Source organism: Curcuma longa, chromosome 11 (genome assembly GCF_044706935.1).
Source record: "Curcuma longa cultivar G26 ecotype Majalengka, Jawa Barat chromosome 11, ITB_CL_G26_1.1, whole genome shotgun sequence".
Classification (NCBI taxonomy): Eukaryota; Viridiplantae; Streptophyta; class Magnoliopsida; order Zingiberales; family Zingiberaceae; genus Curcuma; species Curcuma longa.
The window spans coordinates 17744826-17767586 of record NC_133871.1 but is presented as its reverse complement, the minus strand read 5'-3'; the positions used below and the strand labels follow the sequence as shown (position 1 = coordinate 17767586).

Here is a 22761-nt window from a genome sequence, read left to right as displayed (position 1 = left end):
TATAAATTGTAATTAGTCAAAATTAATCAATTTATTCCTCGATATTAACTTACAATCATTCATTGATTTCTCATCCTTCATCGCTTGATATGTTTAAATGAGATTCATCCAAATAAGAAGACATAAGTACTTTTTCAAATAACTCAATCTCATTAATTAAATTTAACATTAAAGATTTAAATGTATTCAAGTAAAGATATAAAATATTAATCCAATAAATTAAAGTGAAAGGATATTGTGTTCATTATATTAGGAAGAGATGCGGTCTAAATCATTCAATTCAAATTGGATGAATGAGATTTGATTAAATGAAGAGGTTTTTCTACCTTTTCACTAAGTATAAATAAAAGTTTTCACATTCAGAAAATAAGTTTTTCAATCTATTTTATCACGGATGAGTCACATATTATATTATAAGATGCATAGGATATCAAACCCTTAACACTAATATAGTTTTGTTTATTTTTGAATTAATTATTTTTAGTAAATATTATTAGAAAGAATTTGTAATCACATTAAACAAAAATTGTCCACGTGAAAATGTGATAATAGATAATTATTCTTGGAATGTATACTTTCCCTTAAGTGCTTATTGGAGGAGAAATTCAAATGAAATCATCTTATGTCTAATTAAGCTTAATTTAAAAATTCATCTAAAACTATTAAATTTAAGAAGTTTTTAATAAAAATGATAATTTTCATTCATATTTATTTTTCTCTCTCTATATTTTGCCACAATGCTTTTTAAAAATTTATATGTTTTATTAATATCGAGATAAATTTATAAATTCTTATCAATTCAGTCCCTAATTTTATTAATTTAGAGACATATTTTTTATCTCAAAATTTTTATTATATTTTAAATGATATTTTTAATAGAAATAATACAGATTTTAATTACATTTATACTTCATATTTATTTTTTTCCTAAAAATTTATATAAAATTTTGTCTGGAATCTTAGTTTTAAATTTCTGTTTAGATATTATATTTTTAAAATGAAATAAATTTATAATTTCATAATAAATTGGTCCCTAATTTATATAAATCCGAAATGAATTTTTTATCTCAAATTTTGATTAAATTTTATACTAATTTTTTTTTATAGAAATCGTTTCAAATATTATTTATAATTCATTTTTGTATTTATAAAAATATATATAATTTCGTCTAAAAATCATTTTAAATTTATTTTTAAATATTATATTTTATTTAAAATAGATTAAAATTTTATTTTCGTATTTAAAATTCATTTTATATATATATATATATATATATATATATTTTTTTTTTTTTTTTTTTTTTTTTTTTGTAGCGATCGGTTGCTGTTGCGGGGACCACTTGCTGAACATTTCGTCCGTCAGTTAGATTCCAACTATGGGTCATTGACTGAGACTGCGCCATGGAATTCCACAACTAACGATAAATCGACGAGCATCACTTGACTCCTGAAGTCGTCGCGGTCAACACAGTTGACCAGAGAGCTCCAACGCCACACAATTCGGGTCTTGTGCGTATTCTAAGAATGCGCCATTGAATTCCACGTCGAGCTGCAGATTGAGGAGCATAAATGATTAGAAAGTAGAGCAGAGTTTAACGGCAGCAGCAGGAACTGGCTTCTTATCCACTACGAGATGTCTCTGATATCCTTGTTCCTCCTCCCATGGCTGCTACCGTCTTCCTCCTCCACATTTATAGACCCGGGTGCACTGGATCCGTATTGCCATGATGTCCCTTACCCTTTTGGAATAATCCGTAATAACACTACCCATTCCGAGTTTTATCCAAGCTTCGAACTCCACTGCGACTACAACGGCGGCAGCAACAGCAGTCTCAAAGTCAAGATCGGGGGCTACTCCATCGACGTCATCGACATCTCACTGGAAGGCGGCTACCTGCGCGTGCTCGTCGTTCGCGCCAAAGGGTTTGGCACCTGTCGAGGCGAATCAGGAAGAGGCGCGGTGGGCGTAACAGGCACGGAAGGCGTCGAAGGCGTCGATGGCGGCCTGCTCGACCTGACGGGCACCCCCTACGCCTTCCACTCCAGGAACAACTTCATGGTGCTTGGATGCGATACGATGGCCCTGGTCAGGAACTCCAGTGACCACATCGTCAGTGGGTGCGTCTCCTTCTGTGTCAGCAACGCCGATAAGCTATATGGCAAGCAAGACTGCTCCGGCGTCGGATGCTGCCGGACCGCTTTCCCTCCGGGCCTCCAGTACGCCACAGTGGATCTGCAGAGCATCCGTAATTTGACAGAATCTACGGAGTTGAGAACACGAGCGGAGTGCAACGAGGCGTTCTTGATAGACGGGAACGACTCATCCTACGCAGACCCAAGTATCAAGAGGCCGATCGTCCTGGATTGGTCCATAGGAAACAAGTCTTGCAAGGATGTGACACCCTCGCCTATTTGCGGCCCCAACGCCTCCTGCTACAACTCGTCGGAGGGATTGGGTTATCGGTGCAAATGCAATGATGGCTACGAAGGCAACCCTTATCGCAACGATGGTTGCCAAGGTAATTAAGTAATTCCCAATAGCCTCTGATCCATTCGAAGGTCATGCTCCAAAGTGATCGCTGCTGTTCACGTCGAATCGTTTTGTGATGGATTTGCAATTTGCAGAAATCGACCAATGCAAGTATCACGAGCACAATTGCTCTTGGAAATGCGAAAATAAAGACGGGCGCTACCATTGTGCTTGTCCACCAGGAACCAAAGGAGATGGTAAAAAAGACGGCGTTGGTTGCACAAGAGACACATATATTGAGATTGGTTTAGGTCGTCAATACAAATTCTGAATTACTATTCTTCAGATTCTTCTTAAAGATCTAATCGTCTTTCTCTGTTTCAGGAACTGGGTTGGCTCTTCTGGTCATATCACTAACCATAGGCTTCTGGTTTTTCTGGGAACTAAAGAAAAGGAAGCAGAGGAAATTAAAGCTGAAGCATTTTCTCCAAAATGGTGGCTCGCTGCTTCGACAGTGCGTCTCTGAAAACCAATTCTTCGCTCGCATCTTCACCATCGAGGAACTTGAGCAAGCGACCGATAATTTCAACGAGAAAAACGTCGTCGGTCGCGGCGGATATGGGACCGTCTACAGAGGAACGCTGCTGCCGGATGGCGAGGTGGTGGCCATCAAGAAGTCCAAGTTCGTTGACGAGACCCAAATCGAGCAGTTCATCAACGAGGTGGTGATCCTCTCCAAAATCACCCACAGGAACGTGGTCAAACTCCTGGGCTGCTGCTTGGAGACGCAGGTACCGCTGTTAGTCTACGAGTTCATATCCAACGGCACGCTCTCGCAGCATCTTCACGAACAGAAAAGGCCTACTTCCGGCCGGTTGTCATGGGAAACTCGGTTACGAATCGCAACGGAAACGGCACGAGCCCTTGCATTCTTACACTGCAAGGCCGCCTCCGTTCCGATCGTCCACAGAGACGTGAAGTCGGCCAACATACTCTTGGACGAGAATTGCACGGCGAAGGTGTCGGATTTCGGAGCTTCGAGGTTGATCCCGACGAACCAGACTCATGTGACGACTCTAGTTCAAGGGACGATCGGGTACTTGGATCCAGAATACTTTCAGACATGCCAATTGACGGAGAAGAGCGACGTCTACAGCTTCGGAGTGGTTCTTCTGGAGCTGCTGACGTCTGAGAAACCGGTGTTGTTCTGCAGAATGGGGACGGAGAGAAATCTGGCGTCGCATTTCATGGAGCACATGGTGGAGAAGGCCGGTCATGTGGGGGTTCTGGAGTTTCTGGATCGGCAGCTAGTGTGGGAGGCCAGGACGGCGTTGCCTGTGCTGGCGGTGGCGCAGTTGGCGAGGAGATGCCTGAGCTTGAATGGGGAAGACAGACCGACGATGACGGAGGTGGCGATCGAGCTCAGCGCGTTGAGGCGAATATCCATGCAGCGAGAGGAGTTGCGTGATTGGCGAATTAGCATGAGTCCACGCCGGTTGGGTGCCGTGGCCGAGTCGACGTGTAACGAGGAAGACCCTCTGCTGTCGTAAAATTAACGTGTCAGACATTCATAACGATTAGAACTACTTTGATAAATTGCTTTCTGATAACATAAATGAATAAATGTATAATTTAATTTTAATAGAAATTTGTATATAGTTTTTTGTTATTTTGTATAAATCCATGCTGTATATAAAATAATGATGGGGGTAAAGAAGTCATTTTGTATCACCAAGTGTCAGCAGCAGTTCGCGCTCACCTCTTCCGGTCCGGTCCGGTCTAAATCCATATAAACACGGCCCGATTGAACTGAACCTTACAACTTCCCCTGCTCCATCTGCTGCTGCTGCTGCTGCTGGCTTCCGGACCGCCGACGAGCGATCGGAGGAGCGATCAAGAAACGATTTTTTTTCTCTTGATCCAATCGCTTACGCTGAAGGTAGTCATTCTCGTTTCTCCTCTTCTCGATTTGTTTCTGTATGGGTTCCAATTCTTTCTTCCCTGAAATCTGTTTGGATTTCGGCGCATAAGGTTGAAGCAAGAAGCATCGAAAATGGCGGGATTTGAAAAGAAAGACGAGGAATCTCCGGTGTTCGAGGGTTACGGGATGGTCAGAGTCGGCGCGGATAGCGAGGAGTTGATTCTGTTGCGGCATCGGTTCTACTCGACCATCGGCTCGCTGATCCCGCATTGCGCCTTGCTCCACCTTCACCGCTTCTCCTGCGAGGCTCCAGCAGCAAAAGCGCGGTGGGAGGCCTTCCACCGCGGCGTGAAGTCCACGGAACTCGAGAATGGTGTCGAAGGCGAAGCTTCTGGGGATCGGATCATTCAGATAGGGAATCGAGGGTTTGATCTGTCGTCCGAGATGCCTGGGGACGGCGGTCACTTCAGGATTGGCCTCTTTCTCACTCCCGAGCCTGTATGGCTGTATCGATCAACAGGCGAGCAACAAAGGCTGCCCTCTTTTTCTTCTTCTTCTTGTTTAACCTAGTTTCGTAATCAAACTTTCAAGATGTGACTTTTTGGTTACCTCATTGCAGCGTGATGTTTTCGGTGGTTGATGGAGATGGATTAAGACATGTTTGGCTGTGCCGTTGCATTGAGCATAACGGAGGTTGTGATTCGTGGTTCACGACAATCTCGTCCTGAGCTTCGAAGTGGAATTCCGCATTAGAGGTTCATTTTTCTTTCACCAAAACTTCATCTCAATTTGTGATTCAGTAACTTTTCTATTAGCAAGATCGCATTTTCTATCTTCTTAACGTTCAGGATTGCTGCACCAAGAGCCTATCAAGGGCCTTTCCTCACCAATCACCATGGATGTCCATTACGCATCTTTTCCTTGCGTTGTCGAAGTCTTTGCCCGTTCCACCGTGTGCCAGATCAAGAAATTGCATTGCGAGTTCCTCAGTTAAATTCCAATTATGGGTCAAACCCAACAATAATTCACTAGTCCTTATTATGAGTTTATGACTGACTGAGACTGCGTCATGGAATTCCACAAGAAACAACAAATCGAGGAGCACCACTTGTTTCCTAAAGTCGTCGCGGTCAACGAAGTTGACTAGAGAGCTTAAACGCCACCCAATTCGGTTCCTGTGACTATTCTAAGCGCCATTGAATTCCACGTCGAGCTGCAGATTGAGGAGCATAAATGATCAGAAAGCAGAGCAGAGTTTATCGGCAGCAGCAGGAACTGGCTTCTTATCCACTACGAGATGTCTCTGATATCCTTGTTCCTCCTCCCATGGCTGCTACCGTCTTCTTCCTCCACATTTATAGACCCCGGTGCACTATTTGGGTGTTCCGAATGGGAGAATGTTTTCTACCCTTTCGGAATCCGAAGCGAACACTCTACCCTCCACGAGCCTTACTCGGGCTTCGATCTCTACTGCAACTCAAGCACCAACAGCAGTCTCAAAGTCCTGATCGGGGGCTCCTTAATCGACGTCGTGGAGATCTCATTGAAAGGCGGCTACCTGAGCGTTCTCGTCGACCACGCCATAAGGTTTGGCTCCTGCAGCCGCACATCAGATAGAACCCCGAAAGGCAACCTGCTCGACCTGCGGGGCACCCCCTACGCCTTCCATACCCGCAACAAGTTCACGGTGCTTGGCTGCGATGCGATGGCTACGGTCAGGGATCCGTTAAATGGCGACATCCTCAGCGGGTGCGTTGCCTTCTGTGTCAGCTACGCCGATAAGCAACGTGGCCAGAGCCACTGCTCCGGCGTCGGGTGCTGCCAGGACGTTTTCCCTCCGCGCCACCAGTACGCCACCGTTGAACTGCACAGCATCCGAAACTTGACAAAATCTATGGAATTGAGAACAAACCTGTCAGAGGGGTGCAACGAGGCGTTCTTGATGGACGGGAACGAATCATCCTACGCAGACCCAAGTATCAAGAGGCCGATCGTCCTGGATTGGTCCATAGGAAACAAGTCTTGCAAGGATGTCCCCTCGCCTATTTGCGGCCCCAACGCCTCCTGCTACAACTCGTCGGACGGATTGGGTTATCGGTGCAAATGCAATGATGGCTACGAAGGCAACCCTTATCGCAACCCTGAGGACATGAAGATGACGCCAAGGTAATTACTTCCCACAATAGCCTCTAATACATTCGAAGGTCATGCTCCAAAAACTGATCGCTGCTGTTCATGTCGAATCGTCTTGTGATGGATTTGCAATTTGCAGAAATCGACCAATGCAAGTATCACGAGCACAATTGCTCGTGGAAATGCCAAAGTAAAGGCGGGCGCTACCATTGTGCTTGTCCACCAGGAACCAAAGGAGATGGTAAAAAAGACGGCGTTGGTTGCACAAGAGACACATATATTGAGATTGGTTTAGGTCGTCAATACAAATTCTGAATCACTATTCTTCAGATTCTGCTTAAAGATCTAATCATCTTTCTCTGTTTCAGGAACTGGGTTGGCTCTTCTGGTCATATTACTAACAATAGGCTTCTGGTTTTTCTGTGAACTGAAGAAAAGGAAGCAGAGGAAGTTAAAGCTGAAGAATTTTCTCCAAAATGGTGGCTTGCTGCTGCGACAGTACGTCTCTGAAAACCAATTCTTCGCTCGCATCTTCACCATCGAGGAACTTGAGCGAGCGACCGATAATTTCAACGAGAAAAACGTCGTCGGCCGCGGCGGATATGGGACTGTCTACAGAGGAACGCTGCTGCCGGACGGCGAGGTGGTGGCCATCAAGAAGTCCAAGTTCGTGGACGAGACCCAAATCGAGCAGTTCATCAACGAGGTGGTGATCCTCTCCAAAATCACCCACAGGAACGTGGTCAAACTCCTGGGCTGCTGCTTGGAGACGCATGTACCGCTGTTAGTCTACGAGTTCATATCCAACGGCACGCTCTCGCAGCATCTTCACGAACAGAAAAGGCCTACTTCCGGCCGGTTGTCATGGGAAACTCGGTTAAGAATCGCAGCGGAAACGGCACGAGCCCTTGCGTTCTTACACTGCAAGGCCGCCTCCGTTCCGGTCGTCCACAGAGACGTGAAGTCGGCCAACATACTCTTGGACGAGAATTGCACGGCGAAGGTGTCGGATTTCGGAGCTTCGAGGTTGATCCCGATGAACCAGACTCACGTGACGACTCTAGTTCAAGGGACGATCGGGTACTTGGATCCGGAATACTTCCAGACGAGCCAACTGACGGAGAAGAGCGACGTCTACAGCTTCGGAGTGGTTCTGCTGGAGCTGCTGACGACGGAGAAACCGCTGTCGTTTTCCAGAGTGGGGACGGTGAGAAATATGGCGTCGCATTTCTTGGAGTGCATGGAGGAGAAGGACAGTCGCGTGGGGGTTTTGGAGTTTCTCGATCGGCAGCTAGTGTGGGAGGCCAGGACGGCGTTGCCTGTGCTGGCGGTGGCGCAGTTGGCCAGGAGATGCCTGAACTGGAATGGGGAAGACAGACCGACGATGACGGAGGTAGCGATCGAGCTCAGCGCGTTGAGGCGGCTCGCGATGCAGAGCGAGGAGTGGCGTGACCGGCGAAGTAGCATGAGTCCGCGCCGGTTGGATGCTGTGGACGAGTCGATGCTCAACGAGGAAGATCGTCTGCTGCTGTAAAAACATTCATAACGACCAAACTCATGCAGAACTACTCTGTTAATTTGCTATCTGCAAATATCATTTTAACTATTTTTAGCAATCTAGAGATACCTTTTTAGTAAATTTAAAGAAGGTGTTTGAATTTTATCTTTTATCGTCGCATCGTTGTAAAATTTAAAGAAGGTGTTTGTAAAGGATCTTTAGAAAATTTGTAAAATTTAGCGGCTAAATGTAAATTTTCCTGTTGGTGTGTGTGTGTTTTTTTTAAAATATAATAATTAGGTTAATTAGCCCGCAGCTTGTGCGCATAAATAGATTTAAGGAGGTTGCCTCGGTGGGGGAGCGACGGCCTTTCTGCCCGCGGTGGGAAGGCGGCGAAGGGAAGGTTGGTTATGCCCTACCACCGAGAGGTATCCTCGACCTTTGCCTTCGTTCCTTCACCTTCTCCTTCGATTTCCTCTTTCAGTCGCCAGCAATTCGTGCTGGATCACGATCCGACTGTTGTTTCTTCGTTTTATGCTTGCTCCCGCGATTGCGTCCCTCGATGGATGCGAACGCCTCGGTAGCACTTTGGAATGCGGAACTAGGGGTTAGCCCTGATAGATCTGCTTTCGTGCTGAGATCTTGCTGTGACTCGCATTGTCGTTTCTCGGTTTAATGCTCGATTTTCATGTTGTTTGATGCCCTTGGGCTTGATTCTATGTAATTGCTGAGTATAGATCTGCCATTGCTGCTGTTATGTTAAGAACTTTTCGATTTTGACCTGAGGCTTTCCAGGGGTTCAACAATTGCTTAGCCCTTTGGTTACCAACGGATTGCTGAGTGTTCTAGGTTGTTTCCTGTTGGATTATATCTTTTATGTAGATAGATATGTTCTGGCGATGCAATTGCAGCTAATTCTCTAATTCGTTGAAAGAGTCCTGCATTTTCCCCCAGTAGTTCCCTTATGATTACGATGGAATCGCTACACATTGATAGCTATGAAATTCCTTCCTTGGGCATGCTTGCAAAAATCACTTGAAATTCATTTTTGATGCCAGAAACATTGTTCTACTCTTGCTTTCATCTATAGAACGGAAAGTTCCCTGGGTGAGATAATTAACTTCTTCAACTTTGTTCTAAGTTCCTGGGCGACGTTTCAATTTTGGTGTCGGTTCACTTCCTTACAGACATCATGACCACCACCTCCTCAATCTTTACCAAATTTGTTGCTCACCATTTCTCACTTGCAATTTCTGCAACCTCCCTCACCATGAACAACAATGAATGTGACAACGTTGGTGGTGACAAGGCTGTTGTTGATGAACTTGTAGAAGGTTAGAATCCACCTTCTACAGGCCATAATGATCCATGCAGTAGTAGTACAATAGGGAATATTAAAGGTGATAAGTGCAGTAGTGAAGTATGACTCTAACCTTGAAATTATTATCAGACCTTGTAATGTTGCTCCTCCTCCTTTTATCTTATCTTTGATCTCATTCTTTTTGTCATCGTCATCTCTCTCATATTTGGTGACATCATTCTCCACTTTGGTAATTGCTTTAGTGGCTTCTCCCCATAGGCTAAGGGTTCACATCGACTTTAGGATTGGAGGTGGTTTCTGTGCATTTTAAGCTTGAGGGAAGTTAAGGATGAATTTTATACTGAGAAGCCTTTACCCTTTGAAGATCAGATGAACTCGTCAACTTTAGTCCAGAGAATTGGATCGTCAAATGTGTTGATGTTTTTTTTTTTGGGTTATCCTTGTCAAGTGCTATATCAGTCTTATTTTTTGTTTGTCAGGTTGTTTCAATTATGTAGCAAACTAGTAGTTGATCAATGTTCATGCTCCAATTTGCAAAATAGTGTTAGAGTTAATAATTATACGTGTTAACTTAAGAGATATAGATCTAGTATCTCATGGAATGATAACTATTAGTTGTTATGTCAAAATCATTGTATTTGAAGGTAATCATCTCTTTAGATAAGAATGGTATATAATTTTGTCCCTGCTATCTTATTACCTAAGAAAAAATTATAATTGGATTTATATGCATTGTCCTGCTTGGATATTTTGGCAAACACCGTTCTTTGGCACTCCACATCATGGTTGCCATTTTCATGGACTCTATCTTGCTGTAAAACAATATGTACCTTATATTTTTCACTCCACATCAATTCATAATTCATGATGGCATTTATGAACTTCAATATTTGTAACAGAACTAATCTGATGGGCTGTGGAGGTTTCATACAAGGTCTTGAAGATCTCTGTCTGAACAAGACATGGATTTTATAGCAATACATTGTATGCTATTAATGTGATCTGGTAATACCAGACATTTCAATTGGTCAAATTCTATGATTCAATAAGAACAATGTTGGCCTGGTTTAACTTTGTGACTGTTTTTGATGACATAACTTTTGGTCTCTAAATGGAGCTTATGTATCTTCAGCAACACCCATATAGGTTATTTGATATATGTAAATTGATCTAGCTGATAAAACTTGAAATTTTGGAGAGATCATATCCATAAACTAATGAGTTCATACAATAACCATCCTATTGTCTTGTTTAGCTCGACAAAATATAGTTAGGAAGACATGGGTATATTTTGTGATTCTATTAACTTGTGCAGTTACTAAAAATTGCTTGAGAAATTGTATCAATCTTTTTCTGTCTGTTAGATTTTGCAGATTTGTGGTCCCGTGGGTTTCAAATTTGCAGTTCATACATGGGGCAAGCTCATTCTTGGAGGACTTCCTCTCTTTGCCAAGTCTTCTTATTCCAGGAAGCTCTTGGTTGGCAGTTCATTGCTCTTGGAGATTTCCTCCTCGTCTCTTTTGTCAACTATACTTGAGGCAAGCTACTGTTCCATCACCACAAGGGCCAGACCATATGCAGCTTTCTTCTATAGTTAGTGTTTCATCAACAATCTTTTACAAGGAAAAAATCAACTTGTTTATGCTGTACTTTATGAGTTCTCAGGTTCAGTTTGCTCTGATACAGGTCTTTGTTAGCAGTGTCTACCTGCACATCATCCTAAATTCAGGCTCTTCTGCGCTTGAGGTTGAAGGAATATTCAGTATGTATTGCTTTTGTCCTTTCTTGCATCATCAACTTCAAGTTTTATCTTTATTATGATTTACTAAGGTTGAATTAGATACTTTCAGTTTCCTTCCATACTTGCTTAAGCATTCCACATGCTTTTCATACAGCCAAAATGATTTATTAATAGTTGATTGCAACTTTGTTTAAGGTTCAAGGCAGTCAAGAAATTATTTAACTGATTGCTGAAAGGTAATACTTCTGTGTATGGCCATCAAGATGATCTAGCATCTATCACATTTCAAATCGTAGTGGATCTTTCCTGAAGCTTGTCAAAGTTTGATAGCATACATAAAAGAGTTCTACTGTTGAAGCATTAGTCTTTTTTTGGTTCTATTGTGTTATTGGATATTATACGGAGATTCAGCTCCGACAACAATGGAAAGGTCAGTCGAATTGCATTTAGTGGTGTTTTGACATGCAATGTTGGGACATGATGATCAATTAATTGGTACAGGTACAAACTAATTAAAGAAGTTGGAGATGGAACTTTTGGGAGTGTTTGGCGTGCACTTAATAAACTGACTGGAGAAGTTGTATGTTATTTCTCTTTATTGTTTATCTATATCTATCAAATGCTATAACCGTAGTATTTTTTTGTCATCTTTTTCATGTTAGTAAAGTGGCTTTGTAGGTTGCAATTAAGAAAATGAAGAGGAAATACTACTCATGGGAGGAGTGTGTGAATCTTCGAGAAGTTAAAGTAAACCACATTTTTTCTGCATTTTGTAACTCATTTATCTTATTTTTTATATTTGGTATGCTAAAGAAGGTTATAAAATTGTGTTTTTTTTTCAGTCTTTGCGGCGCATGAACCATCCAAATATTGTCAAGCTTAAGGAAGTCATAAGAGAAAATGATATTTTGTACTTTGTGTTTGAATACATGGTATAACAATTCATACTTTCTTATAGTTTATTTCTATAATAGTCTCAGATATTTAATAAATTGCAATATGTATAGGAATTCAACCTTTTCCAAATTATGAAAGACAGAGGCAAAGGTTTCTCAGAGGCAGAAATTCGTAATTGGTGTTTTCAGATATTTCAAGCCCTTTCTTACATGCATCATCGTGGCTATTTTCACCGAGATCTTAAGCCTGGTATTGCCTATTGTGATTATATAATTGCTAAGTGGTGTATACATCTTGAAAATTACTGGACACATTTGGTTTGATTAGTGAATTAGCTAATATGATACATGGTTGTAGTAGTCATAAAAAGGTTGATATTTAACATCGTTCTCTCTTAAGATCATGATCTATACTTAAATCAGACATACTACATGATCAGAAGCTACAACTACTAGTCATGTTTGTGGTCAAAATAGATATGTTGTTAACCTATGTTACTAGCGGTGATAACTGAAGTTTAGTTAGGAAAACTTTATTATGAAATGACATATCAACTCAGCAAAGCATATAACAAGCTTGTGAGAAAAAAGAGATTTTTTTAGTAAATGGCTAAAGTGTGGTGTGGAAGTGTTGCACAGGTACAAGGGCAGGCGAAGAGTCTGAGTACCAGAAGTAAATTATTTAAAGCTTTGTTAGAAAAAATTCTTCAAGGCTGCAGTATATAATAGTTGTTAGATGTTAGCTTCCAGAGGCATAACAAGAAATTTTTGTTGGGAAAAGACAATTTTTTTGGTTTACTTGAGAACTCTAGTAAGACTTTTTGCAATACAGACCATTGGTCATCTTTGTCCAAATATTTCCCAGTTGATTTATTTCCAAGTTGGTTCGTGAAGCTGTTCTTTAGTGTCTTTTGTGGTACTTATTCTTAAATGTTATTGTTTCTTAAGAAATTTAATTTAGAAGTTGGAATTTTGTGAATGAGAGTTCTTGATCTGAATATTGATCCCGCTATGCCCTTGAAAGTCCATTTACAATATTGTTAGGTTTATGAAAGCCATTTAGCACATCTTTTTATTCTCAGATATAAAAACAGGTGAAGGTGATAGGGATACTTTATGTCATTCTATTTAGAACTCACAGGTCATTCTTATGTTCATAAGAGTCAAGCAATACTAATTTATTTCCAGAGTTAAAAGCATGATTATATTATGGCCATTTGATATAGCTTGTGACAGATTGTATTGAATAGTTCACTCCCCAGTCTGTCCCATTAATGATATGCTTTTGAAACTTTTTGAAGGTCAGTGAAAATACTTTTCTCAGTTGTCATACATTGAACTCATAAAATCATGCTTTGTTTTGATCTGTTCACATCCTTTTCATCAATCTATCTATCACTTAAAGCTGTGAATACCAGCTATCCAATTTGTTGTTTTCACTATTCACTGGAACTTGGACTTGTCTTGTTTGGAAACTGATTCATGAATGAAATCATGGATATTCATGTTGTTTCTGCAATTTCTTCAAATATTTGTGTTGATTAAATGGTATTCCTAATGTAGGCATGTATTTATGAGGCAATTCTTATTTTGAACATTGTTTGCTGCAATATTCAGAGAACTTATTGGTCACAAAGGACATCATAAAGATAGCAGATTTTGGCCTTGCTCGAGAAGTTTGTTCACAACCACCTTACACCGAATATGTTTCTACTCGCTGGTAAGCTTCTTATCCCTTTTATCATTAAATTGTAGTAGTTTTACATATTCTGACTTTCCTATCCATGAATGTGCTAGGTACCGGGCACCTGAAGTTTTGTTGCAGTCATCCATGTATGATGCCTCAGTAGGTAAGTTATTAATCAACGATAAACTTGTCAGTCTAAAGCTATGTTTAGGTGATTAGTTATATTTGCTGCATTTCTCTTGGTTTAGATATGTGGGCAATGGGTGCTATCATGGCAGAACTATTTACTCTAAGGCCACTTTTTCCCGGTGCAAGGTAATCATGATGATTCACTTGTGTAATTCATTTGAAAAAGCTATAACTGTGACTTTCTATTTAGTTTATTATCTTGTTTAGTTTGTTTTACATTGGCAAGGATTTTTGTATAAACTAAACTTAAATGACAAACTACAAAGTTGTGTTCTTGCTGTTCACTGATCAGATTTCAATAATTTCATAAAAATTAATAAACACAGAAATAATTGCATCCTTAAAGACAGTTTGCTAGACTTAAAAATTAACTCACTGATCAGGTTGCTTTACTCACAAGGAAAATTTCTGCTTTTATGATTATTTCTACTGAGATATTCTTTGAGCATTAAATCTCATTCAGAATTGTGGTTTTCCATAAACCTTTTAATATATGTTGAGAAAACTCAGGGTGAACTATGACTAGCTTTTTGTTTCTACACTATTATAGAATGAATTTATATTCCAATTTAATTTAATTTTAGTTTTCATAAAGTGCTTGACCAGCGAGACAATCCCCAGGATTAGGATACGGGAAAACTATAATTGAAGTGTTAACTCCACTTGGTTATTCTTTTAATATGTCTTCAATTTTCCTACTCATTTCTTTCTTATGTACTATTTCTTTCCCCCTTCTGTTTTACAGTGAAGTGGACGAGATCTACAAGATCTGCAATGTGATTGGTAGTCCAAATGAGAATTCTTGGGCTGAAGGGTTGCAGCTTGCAGATGTGATGAAATATCAGTTTCCTGAGGTAATTTGTTTGCAAAGTTGTATCCACAAATGCTGGTGACTTGCATAGCGTCTGTCAGCTCTTGTTTGTTATACAATCTGGATTCTACAGTACCAATTTACTGAAATTATGTTCTATCTGGGGTATTATGTTATATTATTTGTAGGTTATTGGTCATATCTACAAGTGCAGCAGTCATCCTGTCCTGTAATTTATTCTCTACTGAAATAAGTGTCTACTGTGGCTTTTTTTTTCCAGAACCAAAAGATTTTTTTTCATGCATCAGTCAGAAATTATTTTCTTCGATTTGGAAACCTGATGTCCTTGTTGAGCCCACGATTAAGCATCCTCCTAAACTTGTAGCCACCCAACTCATTCTCTGTGAGTATTAATTGTTAAAGCTATGTTGAGCAAGTGAATATAAACCTCATTAAACCAGCTCTATGAATAATTAGAAGTGGGAAGGGGAAGGAGATGCATTGAGTTGATTATCACATGCAATTTATTGCTTTATAACTGGTGACTTGAAAATGAAGTAAATGAATGTTAATGGAAAGATTGGGATTAAAAATGTAGGAAGGTATTCAATTAGTGGATGTTACTCTTTTTGTTTGGTAACTTTTCATGGAGAATAGGTATTCTATTAGCTAATTTAATTGTCTTAGATATTTTGGTTTTGGGGACTTTTGGATGCTTATTATTTAGTCATTTGGTTTCACTTTAGGCATTTTTACCTTCTCATGTGTGCATTTGCTCATTACAACTCCATTGATCCAACATGTAGACAAATACTCATTTCTCTCCCATTCCGTTCCTCCTATTTCTAGTAAACCCCAAACAAAGTATATGTAATTCTTCAAGATTTAAGATTTTGACTCGAATTGTTGTGGCTCTAGATGGAGATAGCACAGGAAACTCACTAGACATTCTTATGAAATGTGGTTGCTTGGGACTAGTTTCTATTTTAGCACCCATTATAACATTTTAGGAGGTGTCATGGTTACTTAGACTGGTAAAAAATATATGCAAGTTCTTTTGTTCTCAAAGATTTTATTAGTGTCTGAATGCATGTTATAATTCATTGTGGATATTACAAGCATGAAAGTCATCAGTTCTTAGGGACAAGCCTCTCTGTTCTTATTTTCTTCTATTTCATAGGATTACTTATTTCTTAGGTAGTGCTGGTTGCTGCATTCTTTTTTCCTTAAAGAGTTTCTATCTATCAATTTATATCATCATGGTGTTGCTATATCTCATGTACTGTTGTGTAATATAATATACCATCAATGTGAAGCATAACTTTGTTTCTTGCACAAACTTTATTAAAATGGTTTTTTTTCTTGTTCTGGCAGTGTTCTGGTGTCCATCTATTGTCACTAATTCCATCAGCCAGTGAAGATGCAGTCAACCTAATTTCAGTAAGCTTTGTTGACTTTATCTGCATGTTTTTACAAGATACAGATATATTCTTTATGCCATATTAGTTGAATCATTTTGTACCATTAGTAAGTTTTATGTGCTATTAATGTTACTTGTAGGCACTGTGTTCCTGGGATCCATGCCAGAGACCAAAAGCTGCTGAAGCTCTTCAGCATCCCTTCTTTCAAGTGAGCATCTCCTTCCTTCAGAATTGTGTTTGTGCATAAATTTATGCTGGTTTTTGAACAAGAGCAGGTGCTAATACTATTTCATTGTTGTTGCAGTCTTGCTTTCATATCCGTCCACCTCTTCATTCTAGGGAGGGAAGATTATCTCACACACCTCCTGGTTCGAGTTATTTTGCATCCTTATTCCCTTGTTTTTAGTATCAGATAACATTCTCAAACTCTATTTTGTTCCAGTTGGGATTAAGGGAGCTATGAAGCAGCATAGTAGTAGAAGAAATTCAGCTGGATCTCTTTCTGTTACAAGATCAGCGAATAATGTTATGCTAACAAAGGCGAATTCTCCTCTGAGAGCTGGTATTTTCTTGTGTAGTTTGACATTGAGCATCGCATAAAATAGGAACATCAGATTTAAAAGATGAAAATTAATATGGCACAATTGAACTTGTGAAATCCCATTAAATTTCTGAATTTTAGTTTGTTAACTCAGTCAGACTTGATCATTATTTCACTCTATGTGGTAGATCTTCATCACCTATATCGCTACCTGCAATTTAGGAAGTCAATCAAACATGGCCCTGAATTTGACTAAGATGGAAAGTCTATTCCAGTGTTGATTAGTGAAGCAGAAAATATTATAAAAAATTTCATGTGCACCTCTGAAACTCAACATCAGACTTATTGTTGGAAAGGAATCCATTAGTCATTATTGAAATTACAAAGACACGGCTAATGAACTGCTGATTGAGATATCAAAGTCTTTGCAATTGATCTGCAAGTTTAACTAAGAAGATCACAATGATAATTGGATAACAATCCTAACATTTTTAGTTTCTGTTATATTCATAGGTAGAAACCAATTGAAATTTATGCTGTATGAAAATATGATTAGTCTTGACTACAAAAATGGATAAAAAAAGAGATTAGTTTAAACTTCCATTTAGAGCCAAATTTTTATCATCCTTTGCATTTTATAGGTGCGCAGAGGAAACTGGAAATGGATAAACAGGTGAGCTACTTGCAGATTTTCTCGGTGGCCTCTTTGTATTCTTCCTTTTTTTGTTCTCATTTATATTCTATTATTGTTCACTGCAACTAGGAGCTCGAAAAAAGAGAGAGATCCGTGAAGGACAACCTGAAGCAATCTCGCTATAAACCACCTGCAAGAAACGTTCCAGGCAAGTGTACTTTCTGTGCCTTCCATTTCACTATGATTTTCTCTTCTTTTTTTTTCCGCATTCTTTGATCATCCATCTGTCTTCATGCAGCATACTCCGGACGCAGCACTCGTAAGGCGACCGATTCACAAGAGAAGATGATGTGTGCTGAAACAGCAGACAAATTGGCACGGATGTCAGTGAGCTCCGGCACACAGCTGAAGAGCACAAGACTGCCCCCACCACCACCTCCGATGAAAGCCGGTGGTTGGCACGGCCGAACGGATTTTCTTGCTCGATCACATGAGATTCCTTCTGCGAAAAGGTTCTCGAGGAAAGTCATGGGCTGAGATTCCTGCACCATTGGTGCATGCTGGCATCAAGGTCGACGACTGAATTGCACGCTTCTGTCGCTAGCTGTTTTATTTTTATTTCCAGTAAAAATAAATCTATCTCGACTACTAATTACTGTATATTCCTTGCGTGTTTGCTCGGGTTCCTTCTGGTTAATTAATTAATCTGCTTGGAAATTAACACAATGGAATCTGTGAATGTTTGCCAGTTTTGCCTCGTATTTTGCTCAGAAAGTGTTTGTGTTAGGGTGAATGGCTAGGTCAATTTTTTAGGATTTTCAGATCATAGAAAATTTTCATAGAATTGTATTAGATTCGATCTCTATTATTATTAAATTTTTTAGTTATCATCCAATTCACAAGGATATTTAATGTAATACCAAAACAATTATGAATTTAAATGGATACCTTTTAATTTAAAAACTCTCTTCCTAGAGTAATTGCTCAATGGTTTATGATAATATTAACTAACTAAACAAATCAGGGAGAAAATAATTTGCATTCCTAATGGAGATTACAGTTTGGTAGCTTCTTACAAGTAGTCAAAGCTCACTCTGCATGGTTCCCCAAAATTATTCTACTATCCTCCTAGTGCACAATATTACTTCAACAACAACAAATATACCAACAGTGATTAACCACAAATGACTGTTAATTAGTTAAGATTAATCATTTTAACCTGCTAATTAGTTAATTATATGGCCGGTGTATCCCCAATCCCACTTCGCCATCGATCCTACCACACTGCTGCCTGTGCGTAACTGGTTCCCCAGCCAAACAAGTCGATGTCGTCGTCCATCCACCTACCAAACTCACAATTAAGATCGTAATTAAGATCACTAATCTCATGGCTCGACATCATCATCAGGTCGAATAGTTGCTCCTCGTCGCCGAGCTCAAAGCGTTGCAGATCGAGATGATCAGGAGGAGCATCGACGACTCGTGGGCTCAAGACTACTTTTTGACTGTTCATCTTGAGGTTGAGGTCGTCGATGGACATCGATCTTCTGCTCAAGTGAGTATTCCAGTGGTTCTTGATTTCGTTGTCCGTTCGTCCGGGCAATCTTCTAGCAATCAACGACCATCTGCATGCCATTAATACTTTTATATAATCATATATATAAACATATTTTAAATTACTAAATTTCCCATAGATTTAACTGGTAGAAAGGAACGAATATGGTAAAAAAAATCCAATCGGAGATCCATCGTTTGAATCGGCACACATCTTTTCGGATCACGCGTGGTTGTCGGGATCGAAGAGAACGAGAAGCAGTGTTGTGGGAGTCACGTGGCGTAGAAATAATATAAATATAAAATCAACAAAAATAAGATTTTTTTTTTTAAAAAAAAAAGAAGAAAGACTGACCTGTTGCCGAGAAGATTATGAAGTCGAATGATAAGATCCTCTTCCTCGTCGGTGATGTTCCCTCTCTTAATGCCCGGCCTCAAATAGTTCAGCCACCTCAACCTGCAGCTCTTGCCACATCTCTTCAGCCCTACGTACATACATAACGAAGAAGAAGAAGAAGATGATGATGATGATGATGATGAGCAAATTAAAGTGGAAAGAAATTAGGTTAATGATCAGTAGTACCGGCTTTAGCAGGAAGGGTTCTCCAGTTCTTTTCGCCATGGCACTTGACGTACTCCGCCAGCTTGCGATCCTCCTCCGCAGTCCACGCTCCTTTGTTCACCACCACGCTCACCACCCCTTTCTTCTTCCTCCTGCTCTTCGCCTCCCTCTCCTCCTTCCTCTTCGCCGTCTTCATTAACTTAAATGCGCAGGAACCTTCTCCCTTAGAAAAACTCTTGTACTGTCCCTGCCAGCACCCCTGCACATATATAACGTATCAGAGACAAACAGTGTTGCATGGGGCCATGTATGCATGCATGCACGCACGACGGAGACTGTTCTTAGTTTCTACTCTGCAGTAAACCCTGCAGTCTCTATCTACTGCCCAAAGAAAAGAGAGGAGATCGAAGAGGAAAGGTTGGTGAGAGATTGCTGGACGAATCCATTAATGATGCTTCACTGATCACTGAGAATAAGTTCATGTGGTGTGGATTTGGTTTTTCTGATAAAGTGTGGCCCTCTGCAGCTTTTTTTGATAGTTTTTTTTCATCCAGGCCTTTTGTTTTTTAGTGACGATGCAGATTTATGTATTGCTCGTGAACTGAGAAGATACTGTATAAGATAAGTTAGGTGAAGCGCATGAAGCAGAGTTAGTTGAGGAACAATTTAGTTTTTTTTTTAAATTTTTGGTTGGTTGGTAGATGGCCCAATATGAGAAATTTGAGGTCCTCACTTGAAAAAACAAACATTTATTTATCCATCAACTTTTATTAATATGGACCACTTAACTAATACCATTTAACATTAAATAAAATAGAAGAGTGACGTCAAATTAAAATATAAAAACAAAATGAAAAAGTACAAGGGACAATTGTTTTTTTTTGTCTGTATTCTGATTAATGAAGTGGCATATTTTTGTTTTTGGGGCCACCATAAACTTACAGTGTCAAGTAGGGACGATTTTGGGAAACACAAAAAATAATGTACAAAAAAGGAAAAAAAACAAGGACAATGACGCAGACAGTTGATGTCGGCCACTTTTATCAAATCAACCTCCAATCTTTCACAAACTCAAGTTTTAGCCTTATTTTTTTAATTTCTTTGATTATTAATTATAAGACCTCACATTTTTATTTTGTACGAATTTAAGATTTTTAACAAAATTAACTTGTTTATCGATCGTATAATACTCAAGCTGATTTGTAATTGTAACTCTACTTATGCATTATAATTTATACAATGATTATTAATTTTTAATATAATATATGTTTATGCCATCGTCGTCTTAGAGCTAATTTGTAGATCAATTTGCATGTCGAGATTATAGTTTACTAAACCGGTCGATACAGCCCGATTTTCCCGAGTGGTTGATACAAGCCAAGCCACTCCTACAAGCCCTACAAGTCCCAAAAGACTTGTTGGTGTAGAATTGTGCAGTACTTAAGCTGTTAAGCATCTACCTTTCTTCCTAAGAATCATCCATGGCTCAGCTCGTCTGTTGGTCCAACCAGACCTCCAAGACTTTCGGTTGGATAAGTATAAGAGTTTCACCATACTGCTAGAGATCCATGATTACGGCCGAACTCTAATTCGATCGCATGGATCTTTCCAAATACTGATTTTGCTTGAGTTTGACTACACTTTCAGTTGCGCTAGTGAAGGTTAAGGTTCCGTATTGGATGTTTATGGTAGGATTTAAGGTAATTAACACATGTATCCATTATCTTGTTGGATCGAACTACTTCACTGTCGTAATATGTTCGTCGATCGATATTTGAGCCAGTTGAACTCGGTCGAGATTTTTCATGTTGAGTTGACTCGAATCAAGCTTACTTATTTGTTCGACCAAGCTAGATTGAGTTAGGTCACCTTGACTTCCCCAGGCCCAAGTAGTGGGCCGGATAGGCCCAATTTGGATTGGCCCAATTTTTTTTATCTTCTCACTGTTAAAATTGGCTTCTATTAGAATTTAATTTTATGGTATAATTATAATATAATATTTTTGAAAAACAATGTTCCATTCAATTGCATCCTTTTATCGTGATATCTAGCCAAGTGCACTAAGCTTTTGGTGATCATGACTACAAATCACAATTTATTATTCATGAGGACAACAATCGGACTATACCATTCTCGGCATGAACCGACATGATCGAGCTTGGGTTGGGTCTTGTGTGGCCAGATAGTACCGATGGAATCAAGCCTACTTATTTGTTTGACTATGCTAGATTGAGTTAGGTCACCTTGACTTTCCCAGGCCCAAGTAATTGGCCCAAGTAGTGGGCCGGATAGGCCCAAGTAGTGGGTCTGGTTGATGTTGGGTTAGTCTAATGATCAAGGACTAATTGAGAAAATATTGAAAATCACGGGAGCGAGATGAAAATATTTCAGATTTTTTCTAATAATATACAATTAATTTACAGTGCGAAGAGAGAAAAAAAAATACAGAGAGAATTTAAGGGCCCCACATCTCCTGAAAACCAGACTGGAAGTACACCATGACGAGCAGCACGACGACGACGAGGGCGATCGCCCACGGCGAGCTTCCTCCGTCCTCCGACCGGCCGCCGTAGTCGTAGTACCCCCTCCGGCGGTGGTGGCCGGGGAAGAACGCCCCGTAGAAGGCCTCATCCATGCTCTCCATGGAGGACACCCAGCGGATGAGGAAGACGAGGAGGACGGGGAGGAGCAGCAGGAGCCAACTCATCTGCTCCTCCGCCTCCTCCACGAAGGTCTCGTAGTCGAAGAACCAGGAGAGGCCGAGGAGCAGGAGCACCATGAGCAGGACGAGCAGGACGGGGTAGGGGAGAGGCGACAGCGTGAAGCCCTCCACGAGAGCAGAGGAGGAGTAGCCTCTTCGCGGATCGTACGCCATGAGCGGACGCAGAGGAAAACAGAGGAGACGGCGCCGCGCGCTTCTCTTAATTCGCTTCCTCTTCACCGACGACGATTATTGGAGGCGGAGAAGACGGAGAGAGTTCGAGACAGATGGAAGGCCTCCATTCGCGAGGCATTTAATGGCGATTGACGCTGAGTTCGACGTGGGGCATGGATTCTGCTCAGCGAACAGAGCCGAGCCACGAGGCCTGCGGCCATTGAAGGACAGCGAGAGCTTTCTTTCTTCACTGTAAACGAGCTGTTCCAAACTTTTAATTATTTCTCTCAGCATCAAAGTGCCACGTACTAAACCTACTCAGCACGGCATCGGCCACGTGGCAGATAGAAAATGATGTTAAAGATAAGAACAATTAAATAAATAATAATAAGGTGCACTTTTTTATTTTTACCCGATAAGAATTTTAGATCTAAAGATAGGAGTTTTATGTGAATTAGGATAGATGATGGATCTTTGTGGGAAAAGGTTTCTCGTTTTGGTGGAGTT

At 40.2% G+C, this 22761-nt stretch overlaps 5 protein-coding genes and 1 pseudogene across 11 annotated transcripts; 4 read left to right on the top strand and 2 right to left on the bottom strand.

Moving 5' to 3' along the window:
- The first annotated feature begins 1539 nt into the window (after positions 1 to 1539).
- On the top strand, positions 1540 to 4041 carry LOC141840520 (wall-associated receptor kinase 2-like). Its single transcript, XM_074728534.1, has 3 exons — positions 1540 to 2519; positions 2626 to 2781; positions 2855 to 4041. The coding sequence occupies exons 1-3, from the start codon at positions 1634 to 1636 to the stop codon at positions 4018 to 4020; spliced, it is 2208 nt and encodes a 735-aa protein (XP_074584635.1). The 5' UTR covers positions 1540 to 1633; the 3' UTR covers positions 4021 to 4041.
- A 463-nt stretch (positions 4042 to 4504) lies between these two features.
- Positions 4505 to 5385, top strand: LOC141837252 (uncharacterized; annotated as a pseudogene).
- Positions 5386 to 5673: 288 nt separating this feature from the next.
- On the top strand, positions 5674 to 8068 carry LOC141841528 (wall-associated receptor kinase 3-like). The gene is made up of 3 exons (XM_074729701.1): positions 5674 to 6526; positions 6646 to 6819; positions 6893 to 8068. Exons 1-3 carry the CDS (start codon positions 5689 to 5691, stop codon positions 8056 to 8058), a joined length of 2178 nt encoding a protein of 725 aa, XP_074585802.1. The 5' UTR covers positions 5674 to 5688; the 3' UTR covers positions 8059 to 8068.
- Positions 8069 to 8345: 277 nt separating this feature from the next.
- Positions 8346 to 17994, top strand: LOC141838232 (cyclin-dependent kinase F-4-like). Of its 7 annotated transcripts, XM_074725644.1 has the most exons (20): positions 8361 to 8450; positions 10243 to 10348; positions 10708 to 10936; positions 11030 to 11105; positions 11280 to 11514; positions 11586 to 11664; positions 11763 to 11831; positions 11927 to 12016; positions 12092 to 12230; positions 13598 to 13700; positions 13778 to 13830; positions 13916 to 13982; positions 14602 to 14710; positions 16042 to 16107; positions 16228 to 16296; positions 16393 to 16456; positions 16531 to 16650; positions 17271 to 17302; positions 17393 to 17471; positions 17562 to 17994. In XM_074725644.1, exons 5-20 carry the CDS (start codon positions 11507 to 11509, stop codon positions 17798 to 17800), a joined length of 1386 nt encoding a protein of 461 aa, XP_074581745.1. In that variant the 5' UTR covers positions 8361 to 8450; positions 10243 to 10348; positions 10708 to 10936; positions 11030 to 11105; positions 11280 to 11506; the 3' UTR covers positions 17801 to 17994. The 7 variants fall into 7 exon arrangements, with proteins under 7 accessions (XP_074581748.1, XP_074581749.1, XP_074581742.1 ...); XM_074725647.1 differs by lacking the exon at positions 10243 to 10348 and having other exon boundaries at positions 8346 to 8450; positions 10708 to 10881; XM_074725648.1 differs by lacking the exon at positions 10243 to 10348 and having other exon boundaries at positions 8346 to 8450; positions 11348 to 11514.
- Positions 17995 to 18393: 399 nt separating this feature from the next.
- LOC141842379 (transcription factor MYB3-like) lies at positions 18394 to 19575 on the bottom strand. The gene is made up of 3 exons (XM_074730590.1): positions 19401 to 19575; positions 19173 to 19302; positions 18394 to 18888 (listed from the first exon to the last, which is right to left on the bottom strand). Exons 1-3 carry the CDS (start codon positions 19573 to 19575, stop codon positions 18540 to 18542), a joined length of 654 nt encoding a protein of 217 aa, XP_074586691.1. The 3' UTR covers positions 18394 to 18539.
- Positions 19576 to 21762: 2187 nt separating this feature from the next.
- Positions 21763 to 22429, bottom strand: LOC141841650 (uncharacterized). Its single transcript, XM_074729833.1, has one exon. It carries the CDS (start codon positions 22252 to 22254, stop codon positions 21835 to 21837), a length of 420 nt encoding a protein of 139 aa, XP_074585934.1. The 5' UTR covers positions 22255 to 22429; the 3' UTR covers positions 21763 to 21834.
- Positions 22430 to 22761: the final 332 nt, after the last annotated feature.

Coding starts and splice junctions, on each gene's coding strand:
- LOC141841528 (XM_074729701.1), top strand. CDS start 5,689: ATGTCTCTGATATCCTTGTTCCTCCTCCCATGGCTGCTACCGTCTTCT. Junction 6,527..6,645: donor CTACGAAGGCAACCCTTATC/GCAACCCTGAGG, acceptor ATCGTCTTGTGA/TGGATTTGCAATTTGCAGAA. Junction 6,820..6,892: donor ATATATTGAGATTGGTTTAG/GTCGTCAATACA, acceptor TCTCTGTTTCAG/GAACTGGGTTGGCTCTTCTG.
- LOC141838232 (XM_074725647.1), top strand. Junction 11,832..11,926: donor TGAATCTTCGAGAAGTTAAA/GTAAACCACATT, acceptor TTTTTTTTTCAG/TCTTTGCGGCGCATGAACCA. Junction 16,651..17,270: donor GAATTCTCCTCTGAGAGCTG/GTATTTTCTTGT, acceptor TGCATTTTATAG/GTGCGCAGAGGAAACTGGAA.
- LOC141840520 (XM_074728534.1), top strand. CDS start 1,634: ATGTCTCTGATATCCTTGTTCCTCCTCCCATGGCTGCTACCGTCTTCC. Junction 2,520..2,625: donor TCGCAACGATGGTTGCCAAG/GTAATTAAGTAA, acceptor TGCAATTTGCAG/AAATCGACCAATGCAAGTAT. Junction 2,782..2,854: donor ATATATTGAGATTGGTTTAG/GTCGTCAATACA, acceptor TCTCTGTTTCAG/GAACTGGGTTGGCTCTTCTG.
- LOC141842379 (XM_074730590.1), bottom strand. CDS start 19,575: ATGAAGACGGCGAAGAGGAAGGAGGAGAGGGAGGCGAAGAGCAGGAGG. Junction 19,303..19,400: donor AACCCTTCCTGCTAAAGCCG/GTACTACTGATC, acceptor GTATGTACGTAG/GGCTGAAGAGATGTGGCAAG. Junction 18,889..19,172: donor CATAATCTTCTCGGCAACAG/GTCAGTCTTTCT, acceptor AATGGCATGCAG/ATGGTCGTTGATTGCTAGAA.
- LOC141841650 (XM_074729833.1), bottom strand. CDS start 22,254: ATGGCGTACGATCCGCGAAGAGGCTACTCCTCCTCTGCTCTCGTGGAG.